Source organism: Setaria viridis, chromosome 9 (genome assembly GCF_005286985.2).
Source record: "Setaria viridis chromosome 9, Setaria_viridis_v4.0, whole genome shotgun sequence".
Lineage (NCBI taxonomy): Eukaryota > Viridiplantae > Streptophyta > Magnoliopsida > Poales > Poaceae > Setaria > Setaria viridis.
Genome location: NC_048271.2, coordinates 52,140,937 through 52,157,444, shown reverse-complemented (window position 1 = coordinate 52,157,444; position 16,508 = coordinate 52,140,937). Strand labels below are relative to the sequence as shown.

Genomic DNA, 16,508 nt, shown 5'->3' with positions numbered 1-16,508 from the left:
AACATTTGGCATAGAGAGTAAAGGATTAGTGTTTCCTTGGAAAAAAAGTGAACTAGGGCTTCACTGAGATCAGCCCGTAGTGAGCCACGCAAAGTTACGGCCTCTTTAAATGTTTGGTATTTCTTTCTTTTTAGCGCTGTGATTTCGCATTGGGAGTTGGCGAGAAAAACACTCACAACAATAGCATGGGGCTGGGCACACCAAATTTTGTGATTCAAATCACGGCTACAACATATGTTCAACTTCGGTTACTTGTTGCGCCGAGAAGCGGGGCGCCGATCCAAAATGGACGCTAAATACATAGGTCAAAAGCGGGAAAGCGTCTTCGGTTCCTAGTAGTAAGTTTTTTTCTAATTTAATTAGGTTTTCTTTTAGAGGAAGTGTGTCTCTAGAATTTTTTTAGATAGAAAAAGGACCATTATGCCCTCAGCTTAATTTTTGCAAAAAGAAAAAGGTACTTGAGAAAACTGGAAGACCTTGGGGGAACAGAGAACTGCCTCACTCTACAAAATTAGGATGAATTGTAATCTTTGTGTGGACAAGAAAATTAGGAGGCGTGACGGTTTTTACCTCCTAAGTATTGGTTGACCTATAGAAAAATTTCCAAGAAAGGAGAGGGAAATTATTTCTCCCCGGACCAATATAGAACAAGACCGCATTGTACAATGACCAGCCATCAACCGGGAGACATATTAGTTTCCAAAAAAAAAAAGAAAAACAACACTTGTTCTGTGGCCGTAATTAAAGTGTACCGAAGGAAGAGCACTGGTGTAGAACCGAGATGGATCATGGATCCTACATGCGGTGAGTCTTTTTCAGACGTCGGGGTCACAATACGCGCGGTCAATCGTCTTGAGCGTTGAATTCTTTATTGTTGGTCATGAGCCGATCAGAGTCACGGCTTCCGGGTCATGCATTCTTTTGCGAGTCCAGAAGTGACCCGGCTTCCATGTCCAAATTCATCGGGTGTCCAGGTTCACAAGTGTGCTCTGATGAGCAGAATAAAAAAAGAACAAACAGATGAAGAAAAAAAAAACATTCCTGCCACGACACCTGCACGCTGGGGACTGTGCTGTTGTGTCCGGGCCACTCGTATCGTATCACGCATATAAAAAACAGGCCGCCGTCCAATCGACGACGACGACGTGCAGCGGCCGTGCAGCAGGGTGGACGAGGACGATGCAGCCACGAGTTCACATCACAGGTACGTCGCAAGGCAACAAAAACCCCTCCTCCTGGGTCTCGCCGTCAGGGTCGTCGATCTCCTGGACGTGCCTGGCCGCGAACCGGCCTGCGGATAAGCCAGCCAGCCATCATCCGGCGCTATGAGGAGCGTGCGAACACGCGCGTGATCTCGACGCCTGGAGTCTCCTCACCCGTCGAATCCGCCGGAAAGGGACCGGAGTTGCTGGCTCGCTTATCCTCCCATCACTCATTTGCCGGTTCCATTCCATCTCGTGGCCACGACTAGCGATCGAACGAGCCGGGTGGCATTGGCAAGGGCATGGACTTCTCGCACAGGTTCTTGTTCGGCGTGCCAATCCCTGAGTCGTGTCTGATTCATTCCTGCGTTTCGTTTGCTCGAGGGGAGGGAACAACCGTCGCCGCGAGGAAGATGGAAACGTGCTACATGGAGTGTGCATGCTGGTACACACAAAACATCCTCCCAAATTGGAACCTGCAAATTTTCAGCTAGCGGAAGCGCCACCGGTAGTGATTTGGAGTTTCCGCTTCGATTCCGTAGATCGTTGCACGGTCCATGTCATGTGTCTCCAACGGGATGAGTGGAATCTCCACTTTGTGATGATCCCACGCGTTTACTACTTCCGGTTAAGTTCTAGTGCGTGTAGGAGACACAAATGCGTGTGTGTCCGTAAAAAGGTGTGAGTGTAGGCATCCATGGAGATTCTCCTCCTGAATCTCGAAACCTTAACCGAGTGCTCCTCGTGACAACATCGATTTGTTGCAGCATTGGGAGCATAGGATGAGTTGATTAAGGTCACAAGGCATAAGAGGTGTGGAAAACATAACAATATTCGGTGACGCGAAATGATGAATTTCGACTACTAGAAAAACGTTGGATAGGGGACAAAAAGGTAGCAAGTGCAGTGGGAACGCCTTTCAAAACGAGGATTTGGGGAAGACGTGTGAAAGACGCATGCGAGGTGGTGGAGGTCATGGCGAGAAACAAAGTGCCCAGACGAAGAAGACGATGAACAATCATCATCACATGATCTAGACAATTGATCGGCTTATTGGACGGACGCTAAATAAATTTTAAAAATTAATATAATTGCCCTACTACGTGGATGTCACATCGACTACTGCGACCTAAGGAGTGTGGGGGATGAGTCGATTATTGACCATATTTGTTTCCGCTTATGTGGGAAAAAGCAGAGGATCCCACCGAGGAACCAGGGTCAGAGCCGTTTCCTTGCACCACTTGATAGAGGTTGGCGGAGATGCGGGCTTTAAATGGAAAACTCAAGGAAAAGGAGGAGAAGGGGAATGAGAGCGATGAGTTGATCGAGTGTATTGGACGCACGCTGAATAAATAAATCCCAAAAAATATGATCACTCTAACGTTAAGAGCGTGGGGATGAGTTGATCGAGGACCATATTTGTTTCGCTTATGCGGATGTCAGTGTCAGAGAAAAAGTGAAGGATCCTGCCAAGAAACCAGGGGCAGAGACGTTTCCTCACACCGCCCGATAGCAGAAGAAGAGCAATAAGTTGATCTGAGTGTATTGGACGCACGCTGAATAAATCAAAAAAATATGATCTCTCTGACTTTAAGAGTGTGAGGATGAGTTGATCGCAGACCATATTTGTTTGCTTATGCGGACGTCAATGTCAGAGAAAAAGTGAAGGATCCTGCTGAGAAACCAAGGTAAGAGCCGTTTCCTCGCCCGACAGTAGAAGAAGAGCGATAAGTTGATCGAGTGTATTGGACGCACACTGAATAAATAAAAAATAATAATGTGATCACCATACAATATTGGCCCACATCGACAACTACTGCGACATGAAGAGCATGGGGATGAGTTGATCGAAGACCATATTTGTTTCGCTTATGCAGGTCAGTGTAGGAAAAAATTGAGAATTTATCGAGGAACCTGAGTTAGAGCCGTTTCGTCGCATAGCCCGACAGCGGTTGGCGGAGACGCGGGCTTTAAGCGGAAAACCTGAGAAAAAGGAGAAAAATGCCCTACTATGTGACGTGTGGCCATAGTCACTATTAAGTATAAAAAATGGGAAAAAAATTTAGTGCCATATTATCACTAATAAGTATAAAAGGTGGGAACAAAATTTTCACAAAACAACTGTACTCGGTTAGATACCCAGGGGCAAATTGGTCTATTCAGGCTGTAAAGTCCCCGGTTTTCCTTTGGGCAAAAAAAAAAAAAACCCAACCAACACCCAACTCATTTGTTTTCCTTCTTTTCTTCTCGCCTTCCTCCTTTTTCATTCCCCGCTGCCTGCCCCTGTCCCTCCCCTCCTGCCCTCCTCTCCCTTTTCTATATTTTTCTTTCTTTTCCATTTTTCTCCGTGGATTCCCATGGTCACAACAGTGAAGTCTCGACCGCCGCATGCTTCCTTCGCCATGAGCGGCCGCCGCCACCGCTCTTCGCCGGCGGCGCCTTCCTGCTCCTCCTTTACCGGGTAAGTTCTCTCCCCCCAACTCCCCTTCTCATCCGTTTTGCCAGTTTCTAGCAATCCTGAAGCGAACGAACTGCTCTGCCTTTTCCCCTCTCTCTGGATTTTTTCTTGTGTTCAGTAGTTCAAGCTTGATCCGTGCTTGAACCGGCTCAAAAGCATCAGTGGTGTTTCTCTATGTTCTTGTGTGTTTTTTTTTCTCCTGAGGTTTTATCCGGCGATGTACTGCAGTTCGCTGGCACTTTCCCTATTCGGCGATCAACTGCAGCGATGTGTTGATTTTTTTTTTTTTTTTGCGGCGTGTTGGGTTTCTTTCAGGGGTTCGTTGCTTGCGCTATGCTGCTTGACCTTGGTGCTCCTTGCTTTCCCCGTGTCGGCGGCGGCGGCGGAGGATTGCGCCGAGGAGAGTGACGGCGCTGACGGCGACGATCGCTGTCTCGGCTTCCGGGATGCCTGTGCAGACCAAAGCGCCTTCTGCTTCTCGTCCTCGCTGTCTCAGACGCTGCTTGCAAGCGCGGATGGCATCAAGGCGCCGGATTTGGAGGTGCCGAGGGAGTGGGGACCGTCGTCTCCGCCACTGGGTTTCCCGATGTCCGGCGGCGGAGGCGTGGTGACTTGCTCTTCTGTTGACACGACGCTCACCCGGGCGCGCAATGGATTGGGGCGAGACAGCGATGCTGGTGTGAGGTACAATGCAGAGCCTTGCCAGGCGCCGCTTGTGCCTGACAATTGGATGCGGGCATCAGCCGGGGTGCCGATGGAGTTGGATGTGCCGGCCGCAGATGTCGACCCGAGTGGCCTTCAGAGTTCCTTGTCGATGAATGTGGCGATTGACCCGCCGGTGTTGGATTGGGGTAGGAGAGATTTGTATGCCGCCTCCATGGCCACCTTGACCGTGGTGAATTTGAACAACGACAGTGCCCTGCGTCTGTATGAGCCATTCAGCACTGACCCCCAGTTCTATGTATATGGTTATGAGGATCTGGAGCTGCAGCCTGGGGATAATGCCACAGTTACCTTCATTTTCTTGCCAAAGTTGTTGGGCTCGTCATCAGCACATCTGGTTGTGCAGACAAATTTTGGTGGATTTATTATACATGCCAAGGGCATGGCTGTCAGTTCACCATATCAGATACTGCCATTGACAGGGATAGATGTTGTAATAGGTGGACAGGTAGGGAGGAACTTGTCGATATACAACCCTCATGATGATACTCTCTATGTTGAGGAAGTGGCTGTTTGGATGTCTTCATTGGAGAGCACAAGGTATTCTTCTCACCTTGTTTGCCAGCTAGGCCCGTTTGATGGAGCACTGGAGCTATCTTCAAGTAGCAACTGGTATACAGCAAGCAGTGACGAATCTGGATGGCCAGTGATGTATATTAGGCCTAGTGAGCAATGGGAGGTTCTTCCTTCAAGGAGGAACACTGTTATAGAGTTCAAACTGCAAGCTCTTTCTGAAGGCAAGGTGTTTGGTGCTATCTGCTTGAAAATGCGCAACTGCACTCCTGGTACGATGCATACTTTTGTGACACCTATTGAGCTAGAGGTGCATACGCGAACCTACTATGATTCCAGTGGCTTAATTGCTGTCACATTTGAGCATATATCGACTTGTGGTGAAAGTGGGTCTATATTTTCGCTTTCTTTACGGAATGGTGCACCAAAGTTGCTGAGGATTGTAGGTATTAGTGAGGATGACAGAAATGGCCCGATGATCTTTCAGGTTAAGTACCTGAATGGATTGATACTCTTCCCTGATACTGTAACAGATATAGCTTTAGTAAGATACACTTCTTCAGTTCCAGAGGACATTTCATTTGACAGCTGCAATATAGTGGTAGAAACAAACAGTACCCTTGGTAGTTCAGTCATAATACCGTGCAAAGATTTAGTGCGTGCATCTCTTTCCTATGCAAGTACTGCTGTCGTCGCTGAATCTGACGGACCGTTTACCAGACCATTACATGAGGAAGCTATCTCTGCTAATGCGAGGACAGGAACTTTAGGCAGCATGCTGCAAATTGAAGACTTGCATAATGTGAAGGTATGTCCTCCTTACACACGTGTTTTTTTAACAAGAAATAGACCCTCATTGCTTCAGTTGATCTTAAATGCCTTTCCCCATTGAAGTGCTAAATGCTTAGTAGGAGTTGTATTTGACATATGGCCTAGTATGAATGCTACCTTATGCTGTTTGATAGTTTTATCTAGCCCACCGCATCGTTCTCTCATCTTTCATGCCAATCCCACATAATTCATGTGTGTAGCTTCTATGTCCATTTTGTGTCTTCATGCATGAAACTGCATGGTGTCAAGTCTATGCTTATTTGGCAAGTATTTGTATGCTAGGTTTACTCATCTTGAGCTTGCTTTATATTTTTTTATTTAAGAGAATATGTTGGATGCCTTGCCTGAGTCTTAACTGTTGATCAGTTATTTTGATGAACGGTTTGATGTTATAGAGAAAATGTTTATCAGTAATGCTTAATACTTTTTTATGCTGCTACTGTAATATATTAATCTGATCTTGAGATTGATGCCTATAGCTGTATAATAGCAAAGTACCTTGGTAACTTGAGTTTATAGTTGTTGATTGCTCTTCGAATTTGAATTTTATCTCCAATTGTCCACATTTTTTTTGTTCTTGTGCTTAAGTACTGACAGCTGTTGGATTACTTATTTCAAGTGGGTTATACATCTGTGCATCTATATCCTTTTGCTTGTAAATATGCTTATGTAAGTTCATAAAATGATTTGCAGCCAACGATCATGAGAGCAGTCAAAGCTGATGATACAATACTTAGACAATGGAGATCTCATGGAACAAGTGATGGGATTTCTATTCTAATGGATCATGAAATAATGTTTCCCATTGTGCAAATTGGTTCGCAGTTTTCTAAATGGATAAAGGTCCATAACCCAAGCCTGGAGCATGCAGCCATGCAGCTGGTAGTGAACTCTGAGGAAATCATAGACCAGTGCAAAACTGTAACTGATGTATGTGAACTCACATTCTCAAGCAAATCTCCAGAGATTAACTCAACTGAGACTAGATTTGGATTCTCGTTAAGTGATGTAGCAATCACAGAGGCCCATGTTGGTCCTTCAGAGACTGCTTTGCTTGGTCCTATTGTCTTCCGCCCCTCGAATCGCTGCATGTGGTCAAGCATGGTTTTGATCAGAAACAACCTGTCAGGAGTGGAGCTGCTGCCTCTTCGGGCATATGGTGGACGGCAATCTATTGTCCTTTTAGAGGAATCCAAACCTGCATGGAAGCTAGAGTTTAACCTTGGCTCCAATATTCAGAATGTTCAGAATAAATCAACAATGACCAAACAAGAGGTCCCAAGCTCTTTGTGCAGCCAACAATTAACCAAGGAGATACATGTTAAAAACAGCGGTGACCTTCCTCTTCAAGTAACAAAGGTTAAAATTTCGGGAGCTGATTGTGGTGTGGATGGTTTTGCTGTGGACAACTGCAAGGGATTTAGCTTAGCACCAAGTGAATCAATAAGAATGCTCATTTCTTTTCAAGCTGACTTCTCTTCAGCTATGGTTAAGAGAGATCTTGAGTTAGTCATGACTACTGGCATCTTTCCGATCCCTATGACTGCAAATATTCCGGTTTGCATGCTTAACCAGTGCAGAAAGTCTTATCTCAGATCCGCTCATTGGAAGCTGTTGGTACTCTTCTTTGGAGCTTTAACACTGCTTGTTCTTGTCTTTGTCCGATATCCCCCACATTCTTTGGCAGGGGGCTCTCAAGATCATTACATCAAAATTGATGACAGGAAAAGTACCATTTTTGAGGAGAACAGGAAAAGTCCTGTTAGCAAGACTCTTAAGCCCTCTTTCCTTCACCAAAGCAGCAAAAAGTCCAGGTAAATTTTGAACAGTGCCACACCTTTTCCCAAGTCCTCTTCATTTTTACATTAACTTAAGTTCGATCATTTGTGGCTTGTGCACAGGGCCATAAAGGAACACAAAAGAACTGAAGAAGCTCTTGCTGAGAAATACCCTGCCAGTGTTATTGATAGCTCCAAGAGTACAGATGACAAGAACAATCCAGATGAAGAACTGCCAACTTCGACTATGTCCGTGTCCCCATCTAATCCAGTGGAAGACAAGGCCTCAGGAGAAGCTCCACGAACTAGTGAAAACCTCACTATCAGGATTGCTCGGGACAAAGGGAAACGAAGGAAGCGGAAAGTTGGTGGTGCAGGACTGGCAGGGAAGTTTGAAGTTTCTAGCAGCCACAGTGGGAACTCAACACCATCTTCGCCATTGTCACAAAGTTCAACCCCAAAACAAGGTTGGTCCTTTTCTGGTGCACCATCAGAGCTGAAGCATGGAAACAGACATGAGACTGGATTCGATGTTGAGGCAACTACATCATCAACTGGCACTAACCGCGAGAAGAAGACTTGGTCGCAAGTCGCCAAGGAGCAGCCTCGCTCGCGTTCAGCCTCACCTGGAACCCCATCACCTTCAGCTTCTGCACTGACCACCACCACATGGCGCTCACCAATGCTGTCCACTTCTTCCCCGATTGCGCCGCACGCTCGTGCTCCTGGCTCCAATCTGGTGAAAGACAAGGCTGTGAAGAGAGGTGAGGGTGCCAGGCTGAAGAAAGACTTCACATACGACATATGGGGAGACCATTTCCCTGCAAACCTGCTGGGGATAGTAAGGAATGGCGCGCCATGTAAGATGCCTGTTGCTTCTGAAGGGGCCTCCTATAGCTTGTTCGCTAGAGAGCCCCAGACCCTCATGATGAAGCCATCATCATCTGCACCGCCCGTGTCTCGCGGCCGCGGATCGCCGCCGTCTGATGTAGCAACTGGTTATGGAATAAAGTGAGCTGGAAAAAAATGGCTGAAATAATTTGACCCGGGTTTGCCGGAGCGTCTTGCATGCGTCCCTGCGCTCTGCGTTTCTACTAACCATGCGTCTCTGTTGGCAATTTGTCAACACAGAAAGCGAACCAGATTAAAAGTTTAAAAAATTAAAACTGACGTTTCTCTAAACCACTGACAATTATACTGTCTAGTTTAACGCCTGTAAACCGTACAGCAACGATCCGACTGAAATGTTAGCGAAACCAAGATCTGACTGCATTCTTTTGCTTCAGGCGAATGCGATTCAGAGATACAGAAACGATCCCGTAGCTACGATACGAACAAGAGGAGGTGATTGTACTGGCCTTTTCATCGCTCATACATACGCCACATGATTAGTAGCTTGTCCTGGCCTTTTCATCGCCGATACGCCACATGATTGGCCTCCCTCCAGGCCCTAGCTAAAGATTCTAAAGTGTCATGTCTCACCTCACTATCATCTGCAGACATGATGGAAAGTATGTTCCTGTATAAAGCAGGGGAGGTGCCTGAATGCTTGATGCATGTGTTAGTGGACGTCTCATTCGTTAATGCCAAAATATGCGCGCTTACGTAGCACGTGCAGATTAGGCAGAAAGCTCCCTTTGCGGATGCTAAGAATTGCCCTCTTCAGTTAATATCTTTGCAGCTTTCGCTAACTAACACTCTTTTTTGCTGCAAATTTCCCTGTGTGTCTGTTACACATTCACATAAAAAAGGATGATCCAAATCCTCTTCCTCAGGGAATCTCTGACAGACGCCTGGTGATCTTGTGAAATCAGAAGTGCTGAAGGTTATTTGCAAGGGCTGGAGCAAGGGCCAGTTTGGCAGGGCTTCAGCTCCTTTGAAAACGGCTCCGGCTCCGACTTCTCTGGTGGAGTAGCTTCTTCGGCTTTGGCTCCTCCTTCTGGAAAACCGTTTGGCAAAACGGCTCTTTCATGTAGTTTAAAATGGTTAGATAAGGTGAAATACCCATAATACCCTTTCCTTTTCTTTTTTTTTCTTTTCTTCCTTCTTTCTTTTCACTTCCTTCATTGTCCTTTTCTCTTCCTTCATTATCCGCCTCCCACCGCCGGCACACCCCGACCCCCGCTGCCCGCCTCCCGGCCGTCTCCGCCCCCGCTGGCCTGCCCCCCACCTCCCATCATCCCCGTCGGCCGCCTCATCCTTCCTCCAATCCGCCGGTCCATTCCAACCCCATCTGCTCCGCCGCCGCTGGTGCCCACAGCGCGCTCCGCCATCGTCGTTGCTCCTCGCCATCGTGCGCCGCCGCTAGTACTGGTTCGAGGCAAGGCGCACGCGAGGAGGGGAGCAAGATGCGGAGATGGGGCAGGTGCAATAGAGGGAGGCGCAAGCGCATGTAACGGACGGGAGCCGCACGCGCTTGTGGGGTGGCAATTTTGACCAACTCGAGGGGCACTTACGTAACGATTGTGCTAGACGTGCGGGATGGAGCCGACGGAGCCAGAAAGAACTGGCTCCGCCTCCCGCGGGTAAAAAGGGCTCCGGCTCCGACTGGCTTCTCCCAAGAAGCCCTTCTCTTTTTCTCCTTTTGGCTCGGCTCCACCAAATACGGCTCCCGTTTTTGGAGCTCTACCAAAGGAACCTTCAGACGATGATCAACAAAAGCAGGTATTGAAGGTAACAAGGAGTGCAGGGAATTACGAGTAGTCAAAACAGAGGACAGACATGGATTTCAGGTAACATCAAGAAGGAATCCGTTGTTTATTAACATGATGTATAACAAAAGCTAGCCATTTTCAGAATACACACATCATCCAGCAGTAGATAATGCCACTTATTTTGATGCGACGCGTTGGCCGCTTCTCAATCCAGGAATCCTGCTCCCGAATTCACAATGGAGAGGGCAAGTAATCGCCGTGACGGCGTCACTCTGGTCCAGAACAGTTCTGCTCCATCACTTCGAGCTGAAGAGTGGTAACCTGCAGTATGCAGATTCATATGGTTAGTGCTATTCCCTTGTGCATTGTCGTACAAGTCACCAACTTTTTTCATGTACTTTCATATTCTGCCGTGCCGGGCAAGAACTTTATCTGAACTCACCCGAGCCTGAGCGATGTATCGGAGCCGCCGTCGTCGGTGTCGGCCGGCGGATAGGATGTGTTGGTCACGGATTCAGATGACTGCCCTTCCTCATACACAACTTCTGAATCGGCACCGAGCTGCATCTCCATCCTTGCCACCTGCAGCTTCAGATCGCCGCGGCTTAAACGGAGGTGTCACTGGAAAAGATGCAGAGCGGAATGGAAACCTCATGCAAAGGAGGACAGGAGTTTACTTGCTCCTTTAGCCTTGAGTTCTCCTCGATCAGTTGCATTCTCTGTTTAACAACGCAAGTGAAGCTGTCAGAAGACAGAAAAACAGAATATGATTGAATATAATGTAAAAGATTTCAGCGGCATCTTTTAGTAGCATGTCTAAGTGTTGCTCTGAAGTTTGCCATATACTAGTTGATTAAGCTGCAGCCTAGCCTAGGTCTGAGGAAACTGAAGCATCTTATTTCTGAAATAAAATTTAACTGAAGCAGTTTGAAAAGAGAGTTATGCTTGCCTTTCTTTCCAGACCGTTGATCTCGTCGAGGATTTTTTGGCTCTACAATTTTGACATGGAAGAAAATGGTTACGGTTTGCATTACTGTACAGTCTGATGCATGCTGTCACTGCACGTGTGTATCAGGTACCTTGATTTTGAGTACAGATCCGAGGCCGGATTCGAGGGTCTTCTCTAACTCCTGCAGCTGTTGGACGCTCAGCCTCTGGAGCTCCTCTCCTCTCATCTGCCTGTAGTAGGAAATTAACGTCGAGAACCATAATTTAGGCAATAACGTTAACGTATACTTCAGGAAGGTTTTGTCCCAAAAAAAGAAGACTAGCAGCTTCCTGTAGATTATATTGTAGGCTAGATGTTGACCTGAGCTTAAGGCTTGCTTCGGCAAGCTCCTCCCTTAGCCTTACACAAGTGCTGTCATTCACCTAGTTAACATATACAACAAAAACATTAAGCTGTTAATACCAAAATGGTAGCCATTGCGTCTGTCTTGTGATTTGGATTTTGGAGTAAACGCCGGATGGCAACTGCAGCATGAATTTAGCTTAGCTCACATGTGACTGCAGCTTCGATGACGCTTCTGACTTCTGCAGCGTCTTGGAATGGGAGTCATACCGATCGATGATCTGCTTCATGCTTCAGAAAAATGGGGCAGAACAACATATCAGACTGCACATATATATCGTGAGGATTAAATAATGTATTGACCTACTTTTTATCAAGATGCTTATACAAATAAAAGGAATTGTCTCAGTAAAGCTGTGCTTCTGGGAAGCGATATCGGTCTACACGCCAAAGGCATGCATGCTAGGAGCATCATATTGTTGTGTCACCATCGATATTTCATGCATGGATCCGGGGACTTGGCTCAGGCCTGCTTCGTCCAACTTACAGGACAGCAAGAAGCCTCATGATGTAGTAGGTGCATGGTAGAAGACATACGGCAAATCGTGTTTTGAATGTCGAAGTTTAAAAAAATATAATTATTAATGACCTGCTTAAATTTTATGCAACTGCAAGGGTCAACAGATATGTGCATTTTCATTATTAACAAATTTGATGTTTCTGAATCCTAAGGTTAATGCTTTTTCCTGAGAAATAAAACACATCCATGTAAACCTAGAGTGCTTGTAACTTGTAACAACCTTTATACCTAAAATAAAACGTTTGGCTGACGATGGAACTCATACACATACAGTGAACTCCCTGTTACGACGAAAAATGAAATGTGTTCGTTGTATCTTCACGCCAGACCGCCCGGCCGGGGCCAGCAATGCTAACCTTCCTGACGATGGTAATTGCTAATTTTCACACCCTCTGTTCGAGCAAACATGGAACGAAATCCAATGCGAATATGCATGGATAGGCCGATCTTTTTACCCCCGAGCATCCCGATGAATCATGTCATGCGCAGGCAACTAGTGACAGTGATCTAAAGACACTGTGTGCCATGCATGAAAAGACTAGACCAAACTATCAAACTATCTATGCATGTTGACATAAAAAATAGATGTACTAATCCCCCCCCCCCCCCCCCCCTTAACTATCTACTCCAGTGTAATGCTATATAGGACAATGTAAGTACATATACCACTGCGGCCCTTTTTCTGGAAAATTTCCCCCTTTAATTTGCAACTATATTACTACTATAGCAGTATATTTCTGCCTGCTAGCTAGTTTGGGTTAATTAAGTGTTTTTTTCTAAACATTGCATAAGATCAATTATATTCATAACACACTAGTCTTAGTAACCGTCATGCTTATGACACTTATAAGGCTCATTGCAGCCTGATTTGCGGACAGACTATATATATTATTTATTCAGTCAGGAGCCGAAGTAGATCATTTTACTACCATATTTTTTAGACCTAAAATAATGGGGAAAAGTGGCAACATATTGATGTAGTGACATTTACTACATTTTGTATGTAAATTGGATGTTTAACTCAATTGAAGACACATGTTTCCAACCTCGTCAATGACAAAGATGTTTAGAATTGAGTATGTAAATGCCCATAATTAATCACCTGTGCCTTTTTTGTATAAATTTCGTGCAACTTGTATTCAAAACATTTTCAAGCATGCCCAAGTTCGTATGTGTCCTAGCTTTCTCTTATTCTCTATTTTCATGTAGAAATGTGGACAGATTTAACCTTAAAAATTAAAACTATATGTACCTTGCAAGCTTACATTGACAAGCAAGGAGAAAATGAGGTATCATTTTTTTATTATCCTTTTTAGGGCTGAAATGATTTCAATCAAGGAAGCTCACATGAACGTTCCAAGGCATTTCCTGGATGGTAGGCTGGAATACATGTGGAAATAGCTCTGACTAGTAGCTAGAAAGCATTTTCTAGGTAGGATGTCCGAGTTAATGTGGAAACACAGACCGGTGAAGTCAAAAGTGTTAACGTGCTAGAACAACAATAGAAGAAACATGGAAATCCAAGTAAGCAACAGTACAAATGGTGGCTGAAAGATTTAGGGCGTGTTTGGATCCTCGGGCTAAAGTTTAGCCCTTGTCACATCGAATGTTCGGATGCTAATTAGAAAGACTAAACATGAGCTAATTACAAAACTAATTGCAGAAGCTCAGGGCTAATTCGCGAGACGAATCTATTAAGCCTAATCAATCCATCATTAGCAAAGATTACTGTAGCACCACATTGTCAAATCATGGACTAATTAGGCTTAATAGATTCGTCTCGCGAATTAGCCTCCATCTATGCAATTAGTTTTGTAATTAGCTTATATTTAATACTCTTTAGTATCCAAACATCCGATGTGACAGGGGCTAAAGTTTAGCCCCAGTATCCAAACAGGACCTTAGTTGCAGATCAGAACGAAGACCTGTGACATGCACTTTTTCTCAAAGAGAATATATTTTTTGACTAGTAACACTGCCAGAAGAAAGCTCTCCATCTGCCTATAGTCTCTTCCACATATTTCAAGTTTGAATGGAAGAACATCGATGATTTTTTTTTAAATGGTTGAGACAAATAGTATATCCTAGATATATATTTTCGCAAGATAAGGAAAAATATCCTTATCCCATCGTATCAATAGATGACACTTGCAAAGTGAGCATAACAAAGTTGTTAATTAAGTTTCTTATGATGCAATCTGTTCATCCGGGTTAGAGTCTCCGAGCTCAGCAAGAGAGCTTGCATTTATGGCTATTTTACAATGGGATATACATAGGGGTGGGTGTGTATTCATTTACAGCGTTTCTACGAAAATGAAACCTGGATTAAAAAATAGATACGATGAAATGGTCAACGTAACTTTGAATATAACACAATTTTTGGGGCAGATTGCTGGCATTACCTAATTATCAGTATGTGCATACAAAAAAAACATAACACTTATTATATATCAGCATCAAAGAAAAATCTGGATCTGACGGGCAGCAACAAGACAGAGATGTACTGGTGTATCAATGAACAATGTTTTTTTTCCTTTTTGCAAGAGAAAGATTTTCCAGCTAGAACAGGTGAGGACCTCCAAGTAAGCACAAGAAAATCTTAGCAAAAAGGAGAAAAAGACAGCGCAAAACATGGTTGATCCAAAAACGAACAATCAAAGTCGCTGTTGACAGAGGGCAAAAGAAACTTTGCTTCAACGAACAAGAACTTTCTCCTTTAATTTGATCTAGAAAAAACAAGGAAGAATTGCGCAAAGCTTCAACCAAAGCTATTCTTACTATCTGGAGGCATCTCAAGCGATTTAAGAACGGCCGGCAGGAATTATACATTCCAAAATCGACCATCAAATATGAATCGATAATAAAACGACATGTGTAAGCCGTACACAAGCTTGGTCCCAAAAAGGAGACAGTGGCTCAGACGGATACCCAAGTTGGAAGAAAGGAATCCCCGATCTCAAGAAACAGGGAAATCAGGTTTCTAAGCCTGGAATTAATCGATTAAATAATTAAGACGGTAAATTAAAGAAGAAATAAATACAGAGGGGAAATTAGGGCATTCAGTACCAAGATGCAGCTCAATCAATCTATGCCCTAGACCAGCTGGAAGAAAGGAAATCCGGAGTCGTCCCAAGCGGATCAATCATCAGAGCAAGAACAATTGCAGCGAGCGCGCCCGGGGCAGGTGTCTGCACATAGATAATGGACGGTATGGCTACCTGGAGCTGGCGAAGTTGAAGAGCTTGCCGGTGGCGGAGAAGACGACGAGCCCGACCTCGGCATCGCAGAGGATGGAGAGTTCCTCGGCCTTCTTGAACAGCCCCCGGCGGCGCTTGGAGAAGGTCACCTGCCTCGCCGCCAGGTTGTCGATCCTCCGTATCGCTATCCGCTCCCTCTTCCCCGCCATCCGCTCCACCCGGCCGGCCGGCGCCGCCGCTGCTGTTGGCACAAGAAGAAGTGACGATGAAGCGCACATGTTTAATTTCCACCGAGTAAAGATTAGGAAAGAGACCAAGCAGCAGCAGCAGCAGCTCACGAGAACCCTAGCTGCTGGCCGGCCGGGAAAGCCACGGCCACAGCAAACGCTTACAGGTGTAGATCTGCGGCGCGCGTCGGGGCCGGGAGCAGTCAAGGCCGGCCGCTGGTAGGAGTATCTTTTAGGAGCTCTCCTCTTTGCGCAAAGGACCAGTGAGCAACTGGCTACTATTTATGGAACAGACGCATAAACTAGCCAATGGCGACGAGAGAGAGAGAGAGAGGATGGATGAGGACGGCCGCGTTGGCGCCGCAGCGGCAGGAGCAGCGGAGCAGGAGCGCTAGTAGCCTAGTAGCCGGCCAGCGCCACTGCAGGAGTAGAGTAGGGGGGGGGGGGGGGGGGGGGGGGTTAGCCGGTAGGGCAGCTCGCAGCGCCGTACGAAGGAGCAGTAGCTTTTTATGGCAAAGGGCAGGTCATGGATGGTGGTGGTGCCGCACCGCAGGCCGATGGAGCCAGGTGTCTGCCACGAGGTGGTCAGGGGCGAGTGACCCCAGCTCCGCCATTGGTCCGCGCGTCAGCTCGCCCCACTGCCGCTGCTGTTGCTTGCCGTGCTGGCCTGCTTTGAAAGGTCACCGTATCCGTTCCACTGTGTCGCTGCTACTGTACGTCGCCTCTGCATCTTTTGATCTCTTTCTTTCTTTCTCCTCTCTTCTTCTCTTTTGGAGCGCTGGATGGCTGGCTGGTACGACTCGTGCTCGTGCTCGGCATCCTTTTTTAACGATCCTCCGACGATACTGTTTTGGGGTGTTTTTCTTGGGACTGGTAGGGAAGAACGGCGACGCGGATGGACCGATGGGCATATAGGGTAGTGCCATGTGCGGCAGCAGCCAGCACGAGCTACCCGGCTAGGGCCTAGGGGCTCTCCGGTGTTTGCCTCTTTTGAAGACACGAAGGGGGTGTTTGGCTCAGGGACTAAAGTTTAGTCCTGTCATATCGGATGTTT

The 16,508-nt window shown here is 46.2% G+C and overlaps 2 protein-coding genes across 7 annotated transcripts; one reads left to right on the top strand and one right to left on the bottom strand.

The window, feature by feature from the left end:
• Window positions 1-3,468: 3,468 nt before the first annotated feature.
• On the top strand, window positions 3,469-8,544 carry LOC117838785 (uncharacterized). Its single transcript, XM_034718943.2, has 4 exons — window positions 3,469-3,663; window positions 3,976-5,704; window positions 6,421-7,541; window positions 7,629-8,544. The coding sequence occupies exons 1-4, from the start codon at window positions 3,560-3,562 to the stop codon at window positions 8,518-8,520; spliced, it is 3,846 nt and encodes a 1,281-aa protein (XP_034574834.1). The 5' UTR covers window positions 3,469-3,559; the 3' UTR covers window positions 8,521-8,544.
• Window positions 8,545-10,205: 1,661 nt separating this feature from the next.
• On the bottom strand, window positions 10,206-15,899 carry LOC117838786 (MADS-box transcription factor 47). Of its 6 annotated transcripts, none has more exons than XM_034718945.2 (9): window positions 15,542-15,899; window positions 15,249-15,468; window positions 11,660-11,741; window positions 11,469-11,530; window positions 11,239-11,338; window positions 11,109-11,150; window positions 10,837-10,878; window positions 10,602-10,747; window positions 10,206-10,480 (listed from the first exon to the last, which is right to left on the bottom strand). In XM_034718945.2, the coding sequence occupies exons 2-9, from the start codon at window positions 15,434-15,436 to the stop codon at window positions 10,456-10,458; spliced, it is 687 nt and encodes a 228-aa protein (XP_034574836.1). In that variant the 5' UTR covers window positions 15,437-15,468; window positions 15,542-15,899; the 3' UTR covers window positions 10,206-10,455. The 6 variants fall into 6 exon arrangements, with proteins under 6 accessions (XP_034574836.1, XP_034574840.1, XP_034574841.1 ...); XM_034718949.2 differs by having other exon boundaries at window positions 15,249-15,465; XM_034718950.2 differs by having other exon boundaries at window positions 15,566-15,899.
• Between the last annotated feature and the right edge of the window lie 609 nt (window positions 15,900-16,508).

Bases quoted from the DNA above. Each gene is read 5' to 3' on its own strand.
- LOC117838785 (XM_034718943.2), top strand. From the start codon at position 3,560: ATGGTCACAACAGTGAAGTCTCGACCGCCGCATGCTTCCTTCGCCATG. The intron at 3,664-3,975 runs GTAAGTTCTCTC...GGTTTCTTTCAG, and splicing joins TCCTGCTCCTCCTTTACCGG to GGGTTCGTTGCTTGCGCTAT. The intron at 5,705-6,420 runs GTATGTCCTCCT...AATGATTTGCAG, and splicing joins AAGACTTGCATAATGTGAAG to CCAACGATCATGAGAGCAGT.
- LOC117838786 (XM_034718945.2), bottom strand. From the start codon at position 15,436: ATGGCGGGGAAGAGGGAGCGGATAGCGATACGGAGGATCGACAACCTG. The intron at 11,151-11,238 runs GTACCTGATACA...TCAAAATTGTAG, and splicing joins GATCTGTACTCAAAATCAAG to AGCCAAAAAATCCTCGACGA. The intron at 10,879-11,108 runs GCAAGCATAACT...GTTGTTAAACAG, and splicing joins TCAACGGTCTGGAAAGAAAG to AGAATGCAACTGATCGAGGA.